General features: G+C 47.4%; 1 protein-coding gene across 1 annotated transcript in view; it reads left to right on the top strand.

Annotated features, from left to right (window-relative positions):
* megf10 (multiple EGF-like-domains 10) overlaps nucleotides 1-13,561 on the top strand; it is a 172,118-nt gene extending 158,557 nt beyond the window's left edge. The window contains exons 24-25 of the mRNA XM_089126385.1: nucleotides 3,686-3,892; nucleotides 10,610-13,561. Of these exons, the coding sequence (XP_088982511.1) occupies nucleotides 3,686-3,892; nucleotides 10,610-10,776 (374 nt within the window). The 3' untranslated portion in view covers nucleotides 10,777-13,561. The remainder of the gene's footprint in view (nucleotides 1-3,685; nucleotides 3,893-10,609) is intronic.
* The last annotated feature ends 3,447 nt before the right edge of the window (nucleotides 13,562-17,008 follow it).

The raw sequence follows: 17,008 nt of genomic DNA, 5'->3' as shown, positions 1-17,008 counted from the left end.
GCACTGCTACTTGGGCAGAGTGATAACCATCACCTGACACGCACCGTGACGAGGAGCAGAGAGTTCGCTCAGTGTTGGAGTAAAGAGTCAGCAATTACTAACGTTAGATAGAAAAGCATAGTTTATCATGGGTGTTTGCTTTATTGTATGAGCTGTGACAATAAACAGGGGAGACCAGGTACCATGTTTCAGTGATTTCCAACCAAAAACGCACCCAGATTTATAAATATCACATGAATAAATACTTATTATAACAGGAATCAATATATTTTAAAGGCAATTTATTAGCTGAACCAAATGTATTCAACAGTATATAATATACAGTATAATTGCATTACTATAGGATAGAATAAGGGGAAAGTAATAGCACAAATTGTTTTTGCACAATGAACTCACAGCCTATCGTACCCTTTTGCACGCTCAAGTTCGTTATTTCCATGGTTATTTCAAATTTAGGCTACTAGGCGCGCATTGCGCAGGGTGCAAGTTCAACGCGGTGAACGCGCTCGTTTTTTTTCCAAGCGCGTCCGCACCGCATCAAGATAAAAACATATTCATACCCTAATCATATAATAGTGTCACTAACGTTACATTAGCTCTGGCTAATGGCACTGTTACAGTAGGTCATCTAAAAACATAATGGAACACTTACCTCAGCCGCAGGTGATCCACTTGTCCTGTCTGTGCTATCGATGGGATGGCCGTATCCTTCAGCACATTATGGTCTGTGTGGCAAATTCCATTTTTTCAAAATAGTCGTCTATTGAAATGTACCGAGCAAACATAATGTCCCTTGATAATCTATTTAGGTGTGTTTGGATAAATATCCAGACTCCAGTCCAGAGTAAGTTAGCCATTTCTTCATCCAGTCAGCGTTTTTAGTTGGAATTCTGTGAAACATGGTATTACCTCCCCTGTTTACTGCCGCAGCTATTTACAATAGAGCGAAAACCCATGACTGTAAACTACGCTTTTACTATTATAAATTGCTGACTCTGTTACCCAAACACTGAGCGAACTCTCCGCTCCTCACCACGGCGTGTCTCAGGTGATGCGGTCATCACTCCGTCAAAGTAGCAGTGCTTCGCCTTCAGAGAATAGTTCCCAGGTTTTATACGGTTAAAAGATGTCGGTGTCTCATTTGACTTTGTTATTTGTACATTATGTGACTATACAAATCACAACAAGTAAATAGGAAAACGTTTGCGTTATTTTGCCACTCATTTGGAAAGCTGCAACCATTCACTTCCAGTCTTTGTGCTAAGCTATGCTAGCGGTGGGTGCGTCAAACAGACTTATAGCACGCACGGAGATGAAAAAGGTATGTATGGACTTATCTAACTCTGGGGGGTAAGGTGAATAGGCTAAAGTCCCAAAAAGTCGGAGTGTTCCTTTAAGTGCCTTGAGGCTTTTGGTTTTGGCCCATCTATTATTGCTTATATTAAACTATTGTATACCAATACCTACAGCATGCTGAAAATTAATGGTACCGTTACAAGACCTTTCAGAGTAAGCAGAGGCATAAGGCAGGGTGTGGTCTCTCAGGTATCCTGTATGCAATTGCAATTGAACCTTTTTTGGTAGCACTGAGAAACAAGTTATGTGGCATATCTACAGTGTGTCCATCCACCTCAGACCTGAAAACTGTTAAGCTTAGTGCATACGCTGATGATGTCACTGTTTTTATTAGATCTGCTCAGGATGTCAGGATTTTGAGAGAATATTTGGAGGTTTATCAAAAAGCTTCCTCATCTAGAATTAATTGGCAAAAGTGTGCATCCTTTTTACTGGGTGAATGGGAGAATGGAGGGCCTCCAGTGCTTCCTCAGAACTGTTCCTGGAGTCTAGAGGGATTTAAAGTGCTGGGAATTTTCCTTGGGACTGATCAATATATTCAGAAAAACTGGGATGGAATGTTTGAGAAAGTTTCTGGGCGTATACAAAGATGGAGATGGATACTAAAGCAACTGTCATATAGAGGAAGAGTGCTCATTATTAATAATTTAGCAGCTTCCATGATGTGGCATCGTTTAAATGTGCTTGACCCACCAAAAGATTTGTTGCAACGTCTGCAGAAGACTTTTGTTGAATTTTTTTGGGATGGCTACCATTGGCTTCCCCCAGCAATTCTGTATTTGCCGGTCAATGAAGGGGGTCAAGGGTTGATCGATTTGGCTGCCAAGGTTAAAGCGATGAGGTTAAAGACTGTTCAGAGCCTGCTCTACTCTGTGGATTTTAGGCCATGGATATCGTTTGGTCTGGCGCTGCTCAGAACTTTTGGTGGGTTTTGTCTTGATAGGCAGTTGTTTTTAATGTCTTCCTATGATGGAAAGTTTTTACCTGATGTAAAATTTTATACTTCTGTGTTAAACTCCTGGACATGTGTTAAATTGATTAGAAATGAAATGAATCATTTTGGCCTTGAAGAACCACTGTTTTATAACTCTATATTGGGTGATAACGTTTGTACATCTAATACAATGGTTAAACATTTTTTTGAAAAAAAGCTGACAAAAGTTTTTGACTTGATTGATATCTTGTCTAAAAAATGGAGGCCAATTATAGAGATTGCTAATCAGGCTGGTATTAAATCAGTCAGGACGGTGGAAAGGCTCATTGGTGGTTTGAAAGCATCTTTTCCCTCCACACTCCTCCTGTTTGTTAACAGTTTTCTGTCTGGAGGTCCTTCTGAAGTTTTGTTTCCTAAGATATTAATTTCTCCCAAGGTTGGTTTTGAAGAAAACGATGTAGGAAAGCTGCTGACATTTAACAGGTTACAAGAGCTTGATTTTCAGATGGTAGGAAAAAGAGACCTATATCAGTTATGTGTTAAAGTAGATTATTTTGAGAATATTAAAGACAGGGATGATACAAAATGGAGAGATTTTTTTAAAGTTCCTACAACACTTTCTCCTTCATGGAGGCTTTTTTATAAGGGTCCACTACCTAAACGATCTGGGGACCTACAGTGGAGGTTACTACATTGTGCACTACCTACTAATTCTCATGTTTCTAAATTTAATTTGAATGTACTGCCATTTTGTTTTTTCTGTTCTGAACCAGAATCTGTGTTTCATGTTTTTACTGAGTGTTCTAGATTGGCTCCATTATTTATGCTGCTCGAAAGACTTTTTGGGAATTTAGGCTTTGTTTTCAACAAGACACCATTTATATATGGTTGCAAGTATTCAAGAGCGCACCGACAGCAGTGTACTGTAGCAAATTTTATAACTGGACAAGCCAAGTTAGCCATCTGGAAGTCTTGCAGACTGGCAGCTGAAGGGCGAAATGTAGATGTTGTTCTGCTGTTTATTGCTCTGGTGGAATCCAGGATAAAAGTGGAACATAGTTTTTTTTCAAATGACAAATAACTTGCTTGAGTTTGAGTTTAAATGGGGTATAAATGGAGCTTTACTGTCATTTTCTGAGGAAGGAGGAATAATGTTTAATTGGTGATGTATGATGGTTATGTTGAGTGATTATTATTATTATTATTATTATTATATATATATATATATTTTTTTTTGCAATATAATGTGTGAAATAGAATGAAGTGTTCGGTTTTAAGATGTTTTAATAAAGTGTGTTGAAAGTCTCTCTCATCTCTCTCTCTCTCTCTCTCTCTCTCTCTCTCTCTCTCTCTCTCTCTCTCTCTCTCTCTCTCTCTCTCTCTCTCTCTCTGTAGATCTGGTAAAGAGTTTGCCCTATCATGCCAGTTCCTGCTCTCTCAATAGTTCAGAGAACCCGTATGCCACCATTAAAGACCCTCCTCTGCTGCTGCCCAAGAGCTCTGAGTGTGGTTATGTGGAGATGAAATCTCCTACTCACAGAGATTCACCGTATGCTGAGATAAACGCCTCCAGCCCTGCCAGCAAAAATGTCTATGAAGTCGGTAAGAGGATAATAAATCCAGCTATAGCAGAGACCTGCTCACTGTTTGTGTTATTCAAAGCTGACCTAATCACTGTAATAGAAATGAACCCGACTACTAATATTTTGTAGCAATGCCACATTTCAGCCAAGATCAGAGAAATAAACCATAACTGGACCTTATCTGAGCTACAAAAACTGTGTATATTAAATATGAAGTTATCTCAGCTTTAATAAGCCTGTAAACAAGCAAATCACTGAAGGAAAGAAGAGAACAGAAAAAGAGATGAGCAGAAACGTCTCGGTTACGTATGTAACCCTCGTTCCCTGAGTAGGGAACGGAGACGTTACGTCAGAAGTGACGGAGATTGGGGGATTTCGCATAGAAAGCCAATCCTCTTCGAGTATTTAAACACGAGCCAATGGCATGCAATGCCTTGGGGCTGCGGAAATTTGCATAGCGTACTCCGCCCTACTCCGTGAGTATAAAAGGAGGAAGTGAACGCAACCGCAGTATGTCTTCGCTGAGGAGCCAAGACTGAACTCGGCGTCTACCCAGCGATACAGCAGAAGTGGCAGGGAGATGTAACGTCTCCGTTCCCTACTCAGGGAACGAGGGTTACATACGTAACCGAGACGTTCCCTTTCGTAGTCACTTCGAGTTACGTCAGAAGTGACGGAGATTGGGGGTCTGTGCCATCATGCCAACTTCAAGCTGTCTTCCAGTGCCCTGCGAAAATCTGAATCCCCTTTTCTTCTCTTTTTTTTTTTTTTTGGGGGGGGATCCCACTTTGACACAGGATTACCAAGGTACACTGGGAAACATATCCCGGGAGGGACATGCTACCAGATGCCTACCGAAGGGAGGACTTAAGAATACTCATGTGGCCCTGTAGGAACACATATGGAACACTGGAGCACCAACTGTTGGTGGCTATTACAATTTAAACTCCAGGGTTGGCAGATGGCTTGCCAAGGGAAGACACATGCTCAGAGAGGCTTACAGTGGATAAAACACATGAGACGGTTACCAAGGGGAACCGTACGCATGGAGGCACCTAGCCAGCATCCAGAGCCACAGCAGTGGAGCCTGCATCGTCAGTGCTGGAGGACTCAAGCCTTCAATGGAAGAACTGAGGAAAAATCGCACTTATCCAGTCCGGGGAGTGGAGTGGCGAGCAAGCGAAGACACCTGAGCGGGTCCAGTACCGGCCGGAACGAGTACGTGTGAGGACACTGGCTCAATTCGCAGATTATAGAATCTGGCGAAGGTGTTGGGTGTCGCCCAGCCTGCAGCTCTGCAGATGTCTGTCAGCAAGGCGCCGTGCGCTAGAGCCCAAGAGGAGGCCACACTCCGAGTGGAATGGGCCGTCACACCAAGGGGGCACGGACGGCCTTGCTGCTGGTAAGACAAAGCAATGGCATCCACTATCCAGTGGGACAGCCGTTGCTTTGAGAGAGCCCTTCCCTTCTGGCTCCCTCCATGACAGACAAAGAGCTGGTCTGAGGTCCTGAAACACTGCGTTCTGTCGAAATAGGTGCGGAGAGCACGTACCGGACAGAGCGGTGCCAAGGCTGGGTCTGCCTCCTCCGGGGGCAGAGCTTGCAGGTTCACCACCTGGTCCCGGAAGGGAGTGGTGGGAACATTGGGCACATATCCAGGCCGGGGTCTCAGGATCACGTGAGAGTAAGCCGGCCCGAACTCCAGGCACGCTTCGTCAACGGAGAATGCGTGCAGGTCCCCCACCCTCTTGATGGAGGCCAATGCAACCAGGAGTGCTGTCTTCATGGACAGAAAGGCTCAAAGGGATGCCTCTGCAGAGCACTTAAAACTACCGAGAGGTCCCAAGAGGGTACGAGGGGAGGACGAGGCGGATGCAGCCTCCTCGCTCCCCTCAGGAACCTGATGACCAGGTCGTGCTTCCCTAAGGACTTACCTTCCACTGCTTCATGAGAAGCGGCAATGGCCGCGGCGTAAACCTTAAGGGTGGAGGGCGACAGCCTGCGCTCCAACCCTTCTTGCAGGAAGGAAAGCACGACCTCGATCGAACACCTCCGGGGGTCTTTTCCGCGAGAAGAACACCAATTGACGAAGAGGTTCCACTTCAACGCATAAAGGTGTCTCGTGGACGACGCTCTTGCGGAAGTGATGGTTGCCGCCACCGCAGGTGGCAGCGAACTCAACCCTGCCTCGTCCCATCCAGGAGCCACACGTGCAGCCTCCAAAGATCGGGACGAGGGTGCCACAGAGTGCCCCGTCTCTGAGAGAGTAGGTCCTGCCTCAGAGGAATAGGCCAAGGAGGTGCTGTCGCGAAGAGCATGAGTTCGGAGAACCACGTCTTGGTGGGCCAGTAGGGGGCTACCAGCAAGACCTGCTCCTCGTCCTCCTTGATCTTGCACAACACCCGTCCAAGGAGGCTCACTGGGGGAAACGCATACTTGCGTGGGCCCCGTGGCCAGCTGTGCGCCAGCGCATCCGAGCCGAGAGTGCTCCGGGTCAGAGAATAAAACTGGGCGCAGTGGGCTGAGTCCCGAGAGGCGAACAGATCTATCTGTGCCTCCCCGAACTGTTCCCAGATCAGCTGGACCGACTGGGGATGGAGTCGCCATTCGCCGGAGATGGGACAGACCCGCGACAGCTCGTCGGCTGCCTGGTTCCGGTCTCCAGGAATGTAAACTGCACTAAGGGACCTCAGGTGCTTCTAACTCCATATCAAGAGGTGGCGGGCGAGCTGCGACAACCGGCGCGAGCGTAGACCCCCCTGGTGGTTGATGTACGCTACAGCCGTAGTGTTGTCTGAGCGGACAAGCACATGCTGGCCCTTGAGCAACACTCTGAAGCAGTGCAGGGCGAGCCGTACTGCCAGCAGCTCGAGGCAATTGATGTGCATGAGGCGCTGGGCTCCTGTCCAGGAACCGGCGGCTGCATGCCCATTGCACATGGCACCCCAACCCGTGGTAGACGCATCCGTGGAGACGGCGAGATGCCTGGAAACTCGCTGAATAGGGACCCCTGTCCGTAAGAAGCTGAGGTTCGACCACGGGAAGAAGGTTCGGCGGCACGCCGGAGTCACTGGAACTCGGAGCGAGCCGCGATGCCATGCCCACCTCGGGACTCGATCGCGAAGCCACAGCTGAAGCGGTCTCATATGAAGCAAACCGAGCGGCGTTGCCGCGGCCGCGGATGCCATATGCCCCAGGAGCCTCTGAAATAGTTTCAGTGGAACCGCACTCTTGCCCTCGAACTGTCGAAGACAAGTCAGCAGTGAGTGCGCGCGCTCGTTCGTGAGCTGCGCGGTCATGGCGACCGAGTCTATCTCCATGCCGAGAAAAGAGATCCTCTGCACGGGGCAAAGTTTGCTCTTTTCCCGGTTGACCCGAAGGCCCAGACGGGCTAGGTGCCGGAGCAAAAGGTCTCTGTGTTCGCAAACCTGAGCTCGAGAGTGTGCTAGTATCAGCCAGTCGTCGAGATAATTCAGGATGCGAACCCCGTGTTCGCGAAGGGGAACAAGGGCTGCCTCGACGATCTTCGTGAAGTCGCGAGGGGACAAAGCTAACCCGAATGGGAGAACGGTGTACTGATATGCCTGGCCCTCGAAGGCAAACCGAAGAAACGGTCTGTGTCGAGGTAAAATGGAGACGTGGAAGTACGCGTCCTTCAGGTTGATCGCTGCAAACCAATCCTGAAACCGAACACATTCGAAAATGCGTTTGGCAGTGAGCATCTTGAACGGTAGTCGATGGAGAGAACGGTTCAAAATGCGCAGGTCCAGGATCGGTCGTAACCCACCGGTCTTTTTGGGGACAATGAAGTAGGGGCTGTAAAACCCGGACCTCACCTCGGCTGGAGGGACCGTCTCGATCACACCCTTCGCCAGCAGGGTCGCAATCTCCGCTCTCAAGACTGGGGCATTGCCACCGCACCCACTCCAGTCTGTGAGCTCAGTGAGGATGTCAAGTCTTTCTTTAACCAGTTCAGGGTGCTGCCCACCCGTGGGTGAGCAGCGGGGAGCTGAGAACAAAAGATTCTCCCCCGGCCCTCCACCGGGGGAAGGAGGGGGCCTGCTACCGCCTCCTGGGGAAGACTCGAGATCGTCACTGAGCAGCCCGTGTCAGGATCTTCGCTTGGCCTGGCGTTTAGCGGGGCGAACGGCCTGAGGGGGCTGCGACGCCGGCCTGCGGCCTCCTCGACGCCGGGGCCCGGGTGAAGGCTGCTGCTGGGGCCGGGCGGGAGGGAGGGGAGCCGCAGGGGGGCGTCCTCGGCGGCGAGCAGGGGGAGGCACCTGTGCCGGCGACTGGGTGGAGGCAGCAGCTGGTCGCCGGGGCAGGATGTGCTTAATGGCCTCCGTCTGCTTCTGGGCAGTGGAGAACTGTTGGGCGAAGTCCTCGACCGCACCGCCGAAAAGGCCAGCCTGGGAGAGTGGAGCGTCGAGCAGACGAGTCCGCTCAGCGCTCCGAGTGTCTGCCAGGTTGAGCCAGAGATGGCGCTCCTGAACCACGCTAGTGGCCATCACCTGACCAACGGCGCGAGCGGCCACTTTCGTTGCCCGGAGAGCAAGGTCAGTGGCGTACCGCAAATCTTTAAATGCCGTCGGATCAGTCCCGCCCTCGTGCATGTCTCTGAGCAACTTCGCTTGGAAGACCTGCAAAGTGGTCATAGCATGCAAAGCGGAGGCCGCCTGTCCCGCCGCTCTATAGGAACGCGCCGCCATGGCAGACGAGAACCCACAGGCTTTGGATGGGTGCTTAGGAGGACCACGGGTGGAGGCGCTCTGTGGACACAGCTGCATCGCAACAGAGCGCTCCACCGGGGGCATCCCAGTGTACCCACGGGGAGTGGACAAAGGAGCCCCCCAAGAGCGCGATAGCTCCACATGCAGCTCGGGGAAAAAAGGTATTGGAGCTGGCCGTGGCTTTGCAGCGGCAGCCTTGTCCAAATACCAATTATCCATCCGCGAGAGATCGGGGCAGGATGGAGGTTTCCATTCTAGCCCGATACTCCCAGCGGCTCGAGACAGCATGGCCGTCAGCTCGGGATCTGATGCGGACAACGCTGGGACTCCCGAAGGAGGCAACGCAGCCGGATCTTCCTCTCCCGAGGACTCAAGCCCGCCTAGTGATGCTGTGATAGACATCGCATCATCATCTGGAGCGCTGCTAGAAGCAGCCGGCGCCGCCAAAGAGACAACCGACCGAATCGAGCTAGCGCTCGCTGGCTCACGCACTGAGGCGGGAGGTGTGGCCCGAGGAATCGTCGGGGCTTTATTTTACAGAAGGAACATGAGTCATCCACGAACGCTGCTGCTGCATGCTGAATGCCCAAGCATACAAAGCAGCGCTCGTGACCATCAGATGATGACAGAAATCTACCACATCCAGAAGGGCACGGGCGAACCATCTTTAAAAAGACGTGCCACGTGCAGCTCTTTCAGAGAAATTCACTCTTTCAGCGCTGAGGCTACCAGGGAGAAGCGCAAGTCTGGCAAACCACTGCACAGATCGCAGGCAATGCAGAATCTCGCTGGGTACTGCCGTCACACCAACACAAGAGGACGCTCGTCTCGAAGAGTCTTGAATTAGCTTTTAGGAGTGAAGAGGTTCTCTTGGCTCCGAAGCGAAAACATACTGCGGTTGCGTTCACTTCCTCCTTTTATACTCACGGAGTAGGGCGGAGTACGCTATGCAAATTTCCGCAGCCCCAAGGCATTGCATGCCATTGGCTCGTGTTTAAATACTCGAAGAGGATTGGCTTTCTATGCGAAATCCCCCAATCTCCGTCACTTCTGACGTAACTCGAAGTGACTACGAAAGGGAACACAAGAACTACAACTGGCTTCAGCCACAGCCTTAGATGAAATCAACTGAGGATAAAAGAAGACATTAAATCTGAAGATCTCAGCAGAGGTTTAAACAACTCCACAAACAGCATTACCAGCTTCACTTATTACTAACCAGACTGACTTTATTTCTGTCAGACTTCTACAAAAAGTTTTATTGAGAATTAACAGGGGTTTAACTCTAATGTTTTTCATTTTCAGTCACCATAACAGTGATTAGTGTTTCCAGTAGCTGAGCTCTCAACTCTTATTATATCTTTCGTCTTTTTTGGCCGCTGTGACATTGTGTTTGTCAAACACCAGTTACCACTGTGCAGGCTGGTGGTGGTAGTAGTGTAATGGTGTGGGGGATGTTTTCTTGGCACACTTTAGGCCCCTTAGTGCCAATTGGGCATCGTTTAAATGCCACGGCCTACCTGACCATTGCTTCTGACCATGTCCATCCCTCTATGGCTACCATGTACCCATCCTCTGATGGCTACTTCCAGCAGGATAATGCACCATGTCACAAAGCTCGAATCATTTCAAATTGGTTTCTTGAACATGGCAATGAGTTCACTGAACTAAAATGGCCCCCACAGTCACCAGATCTCAACCTCAATACAGCATTTTTGGGATGTGGTGGAATGGGAGCTTGCATCCCACAGTTGATGGAGATTTGTGGGATGCAAGCTCCCGTTCCACCACATCCCAAAAATGCTCTATTGAGGTTGAGATCTGGTGACTGCTCTATTGAGGTTGAGATCTGGTGACAACAACATTTCTAAAGAAAGCTTTCAGCACCTTGTTGAATCAATGCCACATAGAATTAAGGCAGTTCTGAAGGCGAAAGGGGGTCAAACACAGTATTAGTATGGTGTTCCTAATAATCCTTAAATTAACCTGTATTTTTCCATTTCCAGAGCCGACCATCAGTTCTGTTCTCACGCTCTCTAACACCAACTGCAACGGGCCGTTTTGTCAAGATCCATACGACCTGCCAAAGAACAGCCACATCCCGTGCCATTATGACCTCCTGCCTACGAGAGACAGCAGCCCGTCGCCCCACGAGGACACGGAGCACAACTGACCGATCTCAGACGTCAGAAACCTCTGCTGTCTCTGCTCTCATTCATCATTATAAAAGCTCTTCTGGCTTACACATCTCCATACTTCTCGTCAAAATTAGTTTTCAAGTACCTGTCCTGTGGAGAACAACAGAGTGTTTCAGCAAAATTTCCCGATAGTCAGCTCGACATAAACGACTCATTCCATTCATTAATATCACAGAAATACAAGACAATCCTCAATAGCCGCGTTTCCACTGCCGAGCTAGGGCTGGGCCAGAGCTAACAGCGAGCCGAGCCGAGCTAGTGGCCTCGGGCCTCAAGCACCGGGCATGCGTTTCCACTGCCGGGCCAGTAGCCCCACAGCGCTGCCCCAAACCCCACCCCTAACACGCCTTTCTGGATCAAACGTCATAAAACCCAACCCATTTCAGCGGGTATTATGAATTAATTTATTTTTTAAATTAGGAAGATAGCATGTATATTAACTCACCTGCCGTGGTGGCTGCAATAGTGTCCCGAGACCAGTACAGGCGATTCTCTATTTCAAGCAGCGATTTTTTGCACGATATAACAAGTAGGGCTGCAGGCACGTTTTCAAGTTTTTCATTAACCGTTAACCAAGCCCATCGGTTAATACTCGGTTAACCATAGTGTGCGCGCCGCAACCTCGAGATACAGAGTTAATTTTTAACACCTTTAATAACTGATTGGACCCCATTTGAAACGAAATTAATTTATAAAAATAAAACGCAGCAAGTACGGAGCAGTTAAAGCCGCATTTCCATCACCCTTCAAACTGAAATTGCCAATTGAAAATAAGCAAAACGTCCATTTCACGTCAAAAACTCCTTGTCTGCAAATAATAATAATAATATAATAACCATCATCATTATTGTAACATTTTATTAGGCTGCATATGTAGAAGACGCCTTTATCCCAAAAAGATAGAGCACAAATAAACACAATATTTTTGACGCATATCCAGTGTGTGTGGAGCACGCACTGATGGCTGCGAGACGCCCATCAATACTTGCAGTTTCATTGCATTTCTTTCAGTGGAAACAACTTAAAATACTCTTTCATTTCTGGTCATACAGAAAATAATAATACATTATTCGCAAATACATTTATTTGCGGAAACTCACAATAACAAGAAAACGTTGTGCTTTAACAATTAATCAAGGCGCGCTTCATGATCTCCGTGAACTGAAGCGCGAGACCTGAAACAGCCACCGCATTCGAATTTGTTCGTTTTAAATTGGACATTTAAAGCTTTAGTCTACAGGGGTTATATCCTTTGTAGATTAAAGCTTTAAATGTCCAATTTAAAACGAACAAATTCGAATCGAAAGCCAATATCTTAATACATGTAATTATGTAGCTAATTAATTTCGCTCTAAATGTGCATCCGGAGATGGAGATTTTTAGCCGAAAATGATTTAGAAAACAATAGTTTATTAATAAACAATTAATGCCTCATTATTTTATATTTTTTTATTAGGCTATCAGACACATTTATTATAGCCTATAAATCACCTTTCTGTAGGCTGTACGGCTCTTCTCATTCAGCACTGCGGGGAAAATATCATTTCCAGGTTCTAATTTGGCCTCAGAAAACCAGTAAAATATATATTTTTTTCATATTAATTTGTCAAATATTTTAAATGTTTAGGGGGGAAAAAAAATCAAACAAATATCTGAAAATTCGTCGATATGTAGCCTATATATAGCCTATATATTTTTGCGCAGCATTTGGCATAGGCCTACCGTTCAAATTAAAATGTTATGCAATTTTAAACGGTTAATAGGTTAAACATGGAAACCGTTATGTGCATCTTGCTTCAGATCATAACGTTCCATAACACCGATAAACTCCGCCTTTTACCTTGAGCACGCCTCTAGCCCGAGCTGGCCCCCTCTGGCCCAAGGTATTCGACGGGCCAGAAATCCTGGCCGTTGGCCCTGAGGAAGCCCCGATCAAGCCCCGGAAGTGACAGTGGAAACGCGACTGGCCCTGGCACGCACTAGCACGGCCCGGCCCTGGCCCGGCAGTGGAAACGCGGCTAATGTTTCTGATAGATGTCAGATTTTTCCCAATGACAGTGTTCTGTTCTTTCATTATGATATTTAGTATATTAATACTGTTTATTGAGACAAGACTGTTGGCTTAATGTTTCTGTTGATACTTTTTTGTTTGTTTGAAAGTATTTCAGGTTTACCAAAGGTTGACGTGCCCTGATAAAGCACTGATAAAGCATGTTGTAGGTATATTGACAGCTGCCCATTAAATATAGTTTACAGTCACAAGTTTCAACATTAACATTATTTTTTAGTTTGTGCCTTTTGATTTTAGTTCTATAAATCATGATCACTGAAATGAAGGACAAATACTTTATAGTGTTTAGTACTTTATAGTTTTTAAAGTAAAGCTAAAGCTGGACTTTTGCGAAGAAAGACAAATCTTAAAGATGATGTGATGGGGTGAGTTTGATATGAATACATCTTTGGAGTATTTAGAACAAGCATTCATATGTTTGATGAGTCTTAAAGCACTCTGATCCTGAGCTTTAACTGTAACTGACCAATATTGTTCAAATCCGGACATGCAGTGAAGACCTCAGTATACTGTGTTTTCAATAGATGTTTGTTATTTCAGTTTACTAAATATGCCACACAATAAAATGATTAATTAATAATACTGATTCCAAAAACAACTGTGTATGAGTGTGTGCTGTATGTATCTTAAAACTGTATCTTTGTTTTGAATTTCTCCTGATTTTTTTTAAATAAATGCACAAAGCTGCACAGTGTGTCATATTTCCCTTCCCAAAGAGCATATTCTCTTTATATGAGAATATATCCTCTATAACTTGCTCTTTATTATTTTTTTAGGTAATATATCCTGTATATTCAAATGTAATACAATAAAATGACGAAATGTCAAGTTGACATATTTAGGTGAGCTGTTAGAAATGATTCTTTGTTGTTGTTTCTATCATTGATTGAGTAAGGGCACAGCGAATCACAGTGAACATGTTTCAGACAAACCAATTTCATTCAATCACTGAATACAGCACAAACTCCAATGTTAAAGAAACTCTCCTGGGATCAGTGTTTGCTTTGGGCTAACCCTGAAATTATTAACATTAGATTTAGTTGACTGCTGTTATAAAGTTTAGTTTGACTGCTCACATAAAGCCTAATCTCTGAATAAGGTTTACTTTATTGATTACAGCAGTACTGTGATTCTACAGCACAAGATCAAGCTTTTTCAAAATAATCTAATGGATTTCTTAAAAGTTGTTCTGAAAGTAAAAAGATTTGAAAAGATTCTTCATGAGGACACACATAGACATGAGGATTCACCCTGTGAATCTCAGCAATGGTGACGAACAGCACATTTTAGATAAACAGATCAAATCTGAATATCGCCTTAAAAGTTACATTAAAACAGCAGAAATAAAAGAAAATATTAAGAATAAAGGAAATTACTAAGACAATTCAGATCCTTATTTATTACCGCAGTGCATGAATGAGTTTTAATTTTTGGACACTGCACTGCAACCGGCTTTAAAATTGTCATCATTGTTGAGATTCACAGGCTGATTTCTTGATGTCTGTGTGTCTAAATAAAAAGGTTTTGTATCAGAAGAAAGTTTAAGAAATCCATTGAAAAATACTAAAAATATTACGCTGTACAAGGACAGTGCTGCTATAATCAGAGGTCACCTAAATCAGAGATTAGGTTCCAAAATGAGATCAGTGACTCAGGTCAAATAATGATTATGTATATAATGATTATACAATAAAAAAGTGGAAACCAGCGTTCAGATGCCAGCCTCCTTTTCTAGCTCACCTGTCACAGAATGGAAAGCATAGGATTGTGGGATATCAAAGGTAGTGAAGGATCAACGCATTCTCATCCTAGGGCGTCATATACTGTAGTGACGCTTTTGAAATTTCGTCTCAATCCAATGCACATGGCACCCTTTAGCGTCAATATAACACGCACAGAGATTTTCTCGGTTATGGGTAGGTTTAGTTCTGGGGTAGGGTAAGGGTTAGACCAGTAGGAGGCACCTTCTGGCCCACATATATCTGCGTCTCATATTGACGCTAAAGGGTGCCATGTGTGTTGGATGTAGATAGAATGTCAAAAGCGTCAGTATATGACGCCTTGGGATGAGAACAGGCTCAAAGGATGCATCTACTGCCTTCAAATAGTGATCGATAGATGATGGTGTCAAAAGAAAGCATGTGAAGCGTTGAAGCCTACAGAGCTTGGAACGAAGGCAGAGCTCACAAGCTCTCGGACGCAGCCTCAGTTTTCCTGTGTTAATTCTCAACTTTGGCCCTCAAGATCTTCTTTCCTGCAGAGCTTTAACCCCCCAATACCCTGGATAGTGACACTTCTCCTCAAAGATGGTGCCTTATCGGCTCCAGAAGTACCGGACTCTGTGTTTTCTCCCTGGTTGCCTCAGCGCTGCAGAGCTTCCTCTCCTAAAAGAGTGTACGGTGCGCATCTTTTTAAAGATGTCTCGCCCGTGTTTTTCTGGTTGTGGTCGTTATCTATCATCCTCTGATGGGCACGAGTGTTGTTTTGTGTGTCTGGGCTTTGAACATGCAAAAGCAGCACTCGTGGATGACTCATGTTCTTTTTGTGGGAACATGACCATCACTACACTGAGATCGAGACTCTGAAAGTGATCTGAAAGTGAGAGTCCCCGCATCCACCACCCATTCTGCTTCCTCTAACAGGGCTAGTAGTTCGGCTGGTGGACCGGGTGATCTGAGGGTTACGGTGTGGAGTGATCGGACGACACGTCCTCGTACCACGCCCCCCTCTCCAGTGTTGCAACCCGCGAGTGCCGCAGTGATTCAGGCGGGGCTTTCTACGGAGGTCCCGCGTGTTTCATTCGGCGCTCCAGAGGAGGACGCGATGTTGATCGCGGCATCACAAGGCGAGCCTGAGTCATTGGGAAGTGATGATGCGGCTGCGTTGCCTCCCTCGGGAGTCTCAGCGTTGCCCGTATCGGATCCCGAAATGACTGCTATGCTGTTTCGGGCAGCCGCGAGCATCGGGCTAGAGTGGAACCCTCCGCCCTGTCCCGTTCGCTCGCGGTTGGACGATTGTTTTTTGGGTGCGGCTGCCGCTGCAAAGCCTCAGCCAACCCCAATTCCTTTCTTCCCGGAACTGCATGAGTAGTTGGAAAAGTCATGGAAGGCTCCTTTGACCTTCCGTGAACGTTCGTCGGCTTTCTCCGCCTTTCCCCCCCTCGATGGTGCAGCTGTCCATGGGTACACTGGGGTCCCTGCGATGCAACTGTGTCCGCAGAGCGCATCCTCTCGTGGTGATCCAAATCACCCGTCCAAGGCCTGTAGGTTCTCGTCAGCTATGGTGGCGAGATCTTATAGAGCTGCAGGACAGGCAGCTGCGGCCATGCATGCGATGAGCACCTTGCAGGTCTACCAGGCCATGCACGAGGGCGGGACTGACCCAGGGATGTTTGACGAACTGCGTGCAACCACTGACCTCGCTCTCTGGGTGACGAAAGTGGCCGCACGCTCACTAGGTCAGGTGATGGCCACTAACGTGGTCCAGGAACTGGCTCAACCTGGCCGATATGCGGGACGCTGAGCGGACTCGTCTGCTTGACGCCCCCATATCCCAGGCTGGCCTCTTCGGCGGTGCGGTTGAGGACTTTGATCAGCAGTTCTCGACCGCTCAGAAGCAGTCTGAGGCGATTAAACATATTCTGCCCCGACGGCCAGCTGCTGCCTCCACCCAGCCGTCGGCACAGACGCCTCAGCCTGCTCGCCACCGAGGACGCCCTTCCCCCGGTGGAGGGCCGGGGGAGAATCTTTTGTTCTACCGCTCACCCACGGGTGGGCGGTACCCTAATGTGGTTAAAGAAAGATTTGACACCATCACTGAGCACACAGGGCCAGATGGCAGTGTGCGACGCCCCCGTGCCTCACCGCTCTCATCCTCCTCTGTCTCTGAGGGCGCGGATGACAGTGCGTGCCGTCCCCGGACCACACCACTCTCATCCCCCTCTATCACCAGACCCCTGGCAGAGCAGGCCCCCGCGGAACGGTGGCCCGATCAGCAATGCCCCGATCATGTGAGCGGAGGTTGCTACCCTGCTGGCGAAGGGTGCAATCGAGGCCATCCCTCCAGCCGAGATGAAGTCAGGGTTTTACAGCCCCTACTTCATTGTCCCCAAGAAAACCGGTGGGTTACGACCGATT

This window comes from Pimephales promelas, chromosome 23, assembly GCF_988280905.1.
Source record: "Pimephales promelas chromosome 23, fPimPro1.hap1.1, whole genome shotgun sequence".
Taxonomy (NCBI): Eukaryota; Metazoa; Chordata; class Actinopteri; order Cypriniformes; family Leuciscidae; genus Pimephales; species Pimephales promelas.
This window is presented reverse-complemented; position numbering and strand designations above follow the sequence as displayed.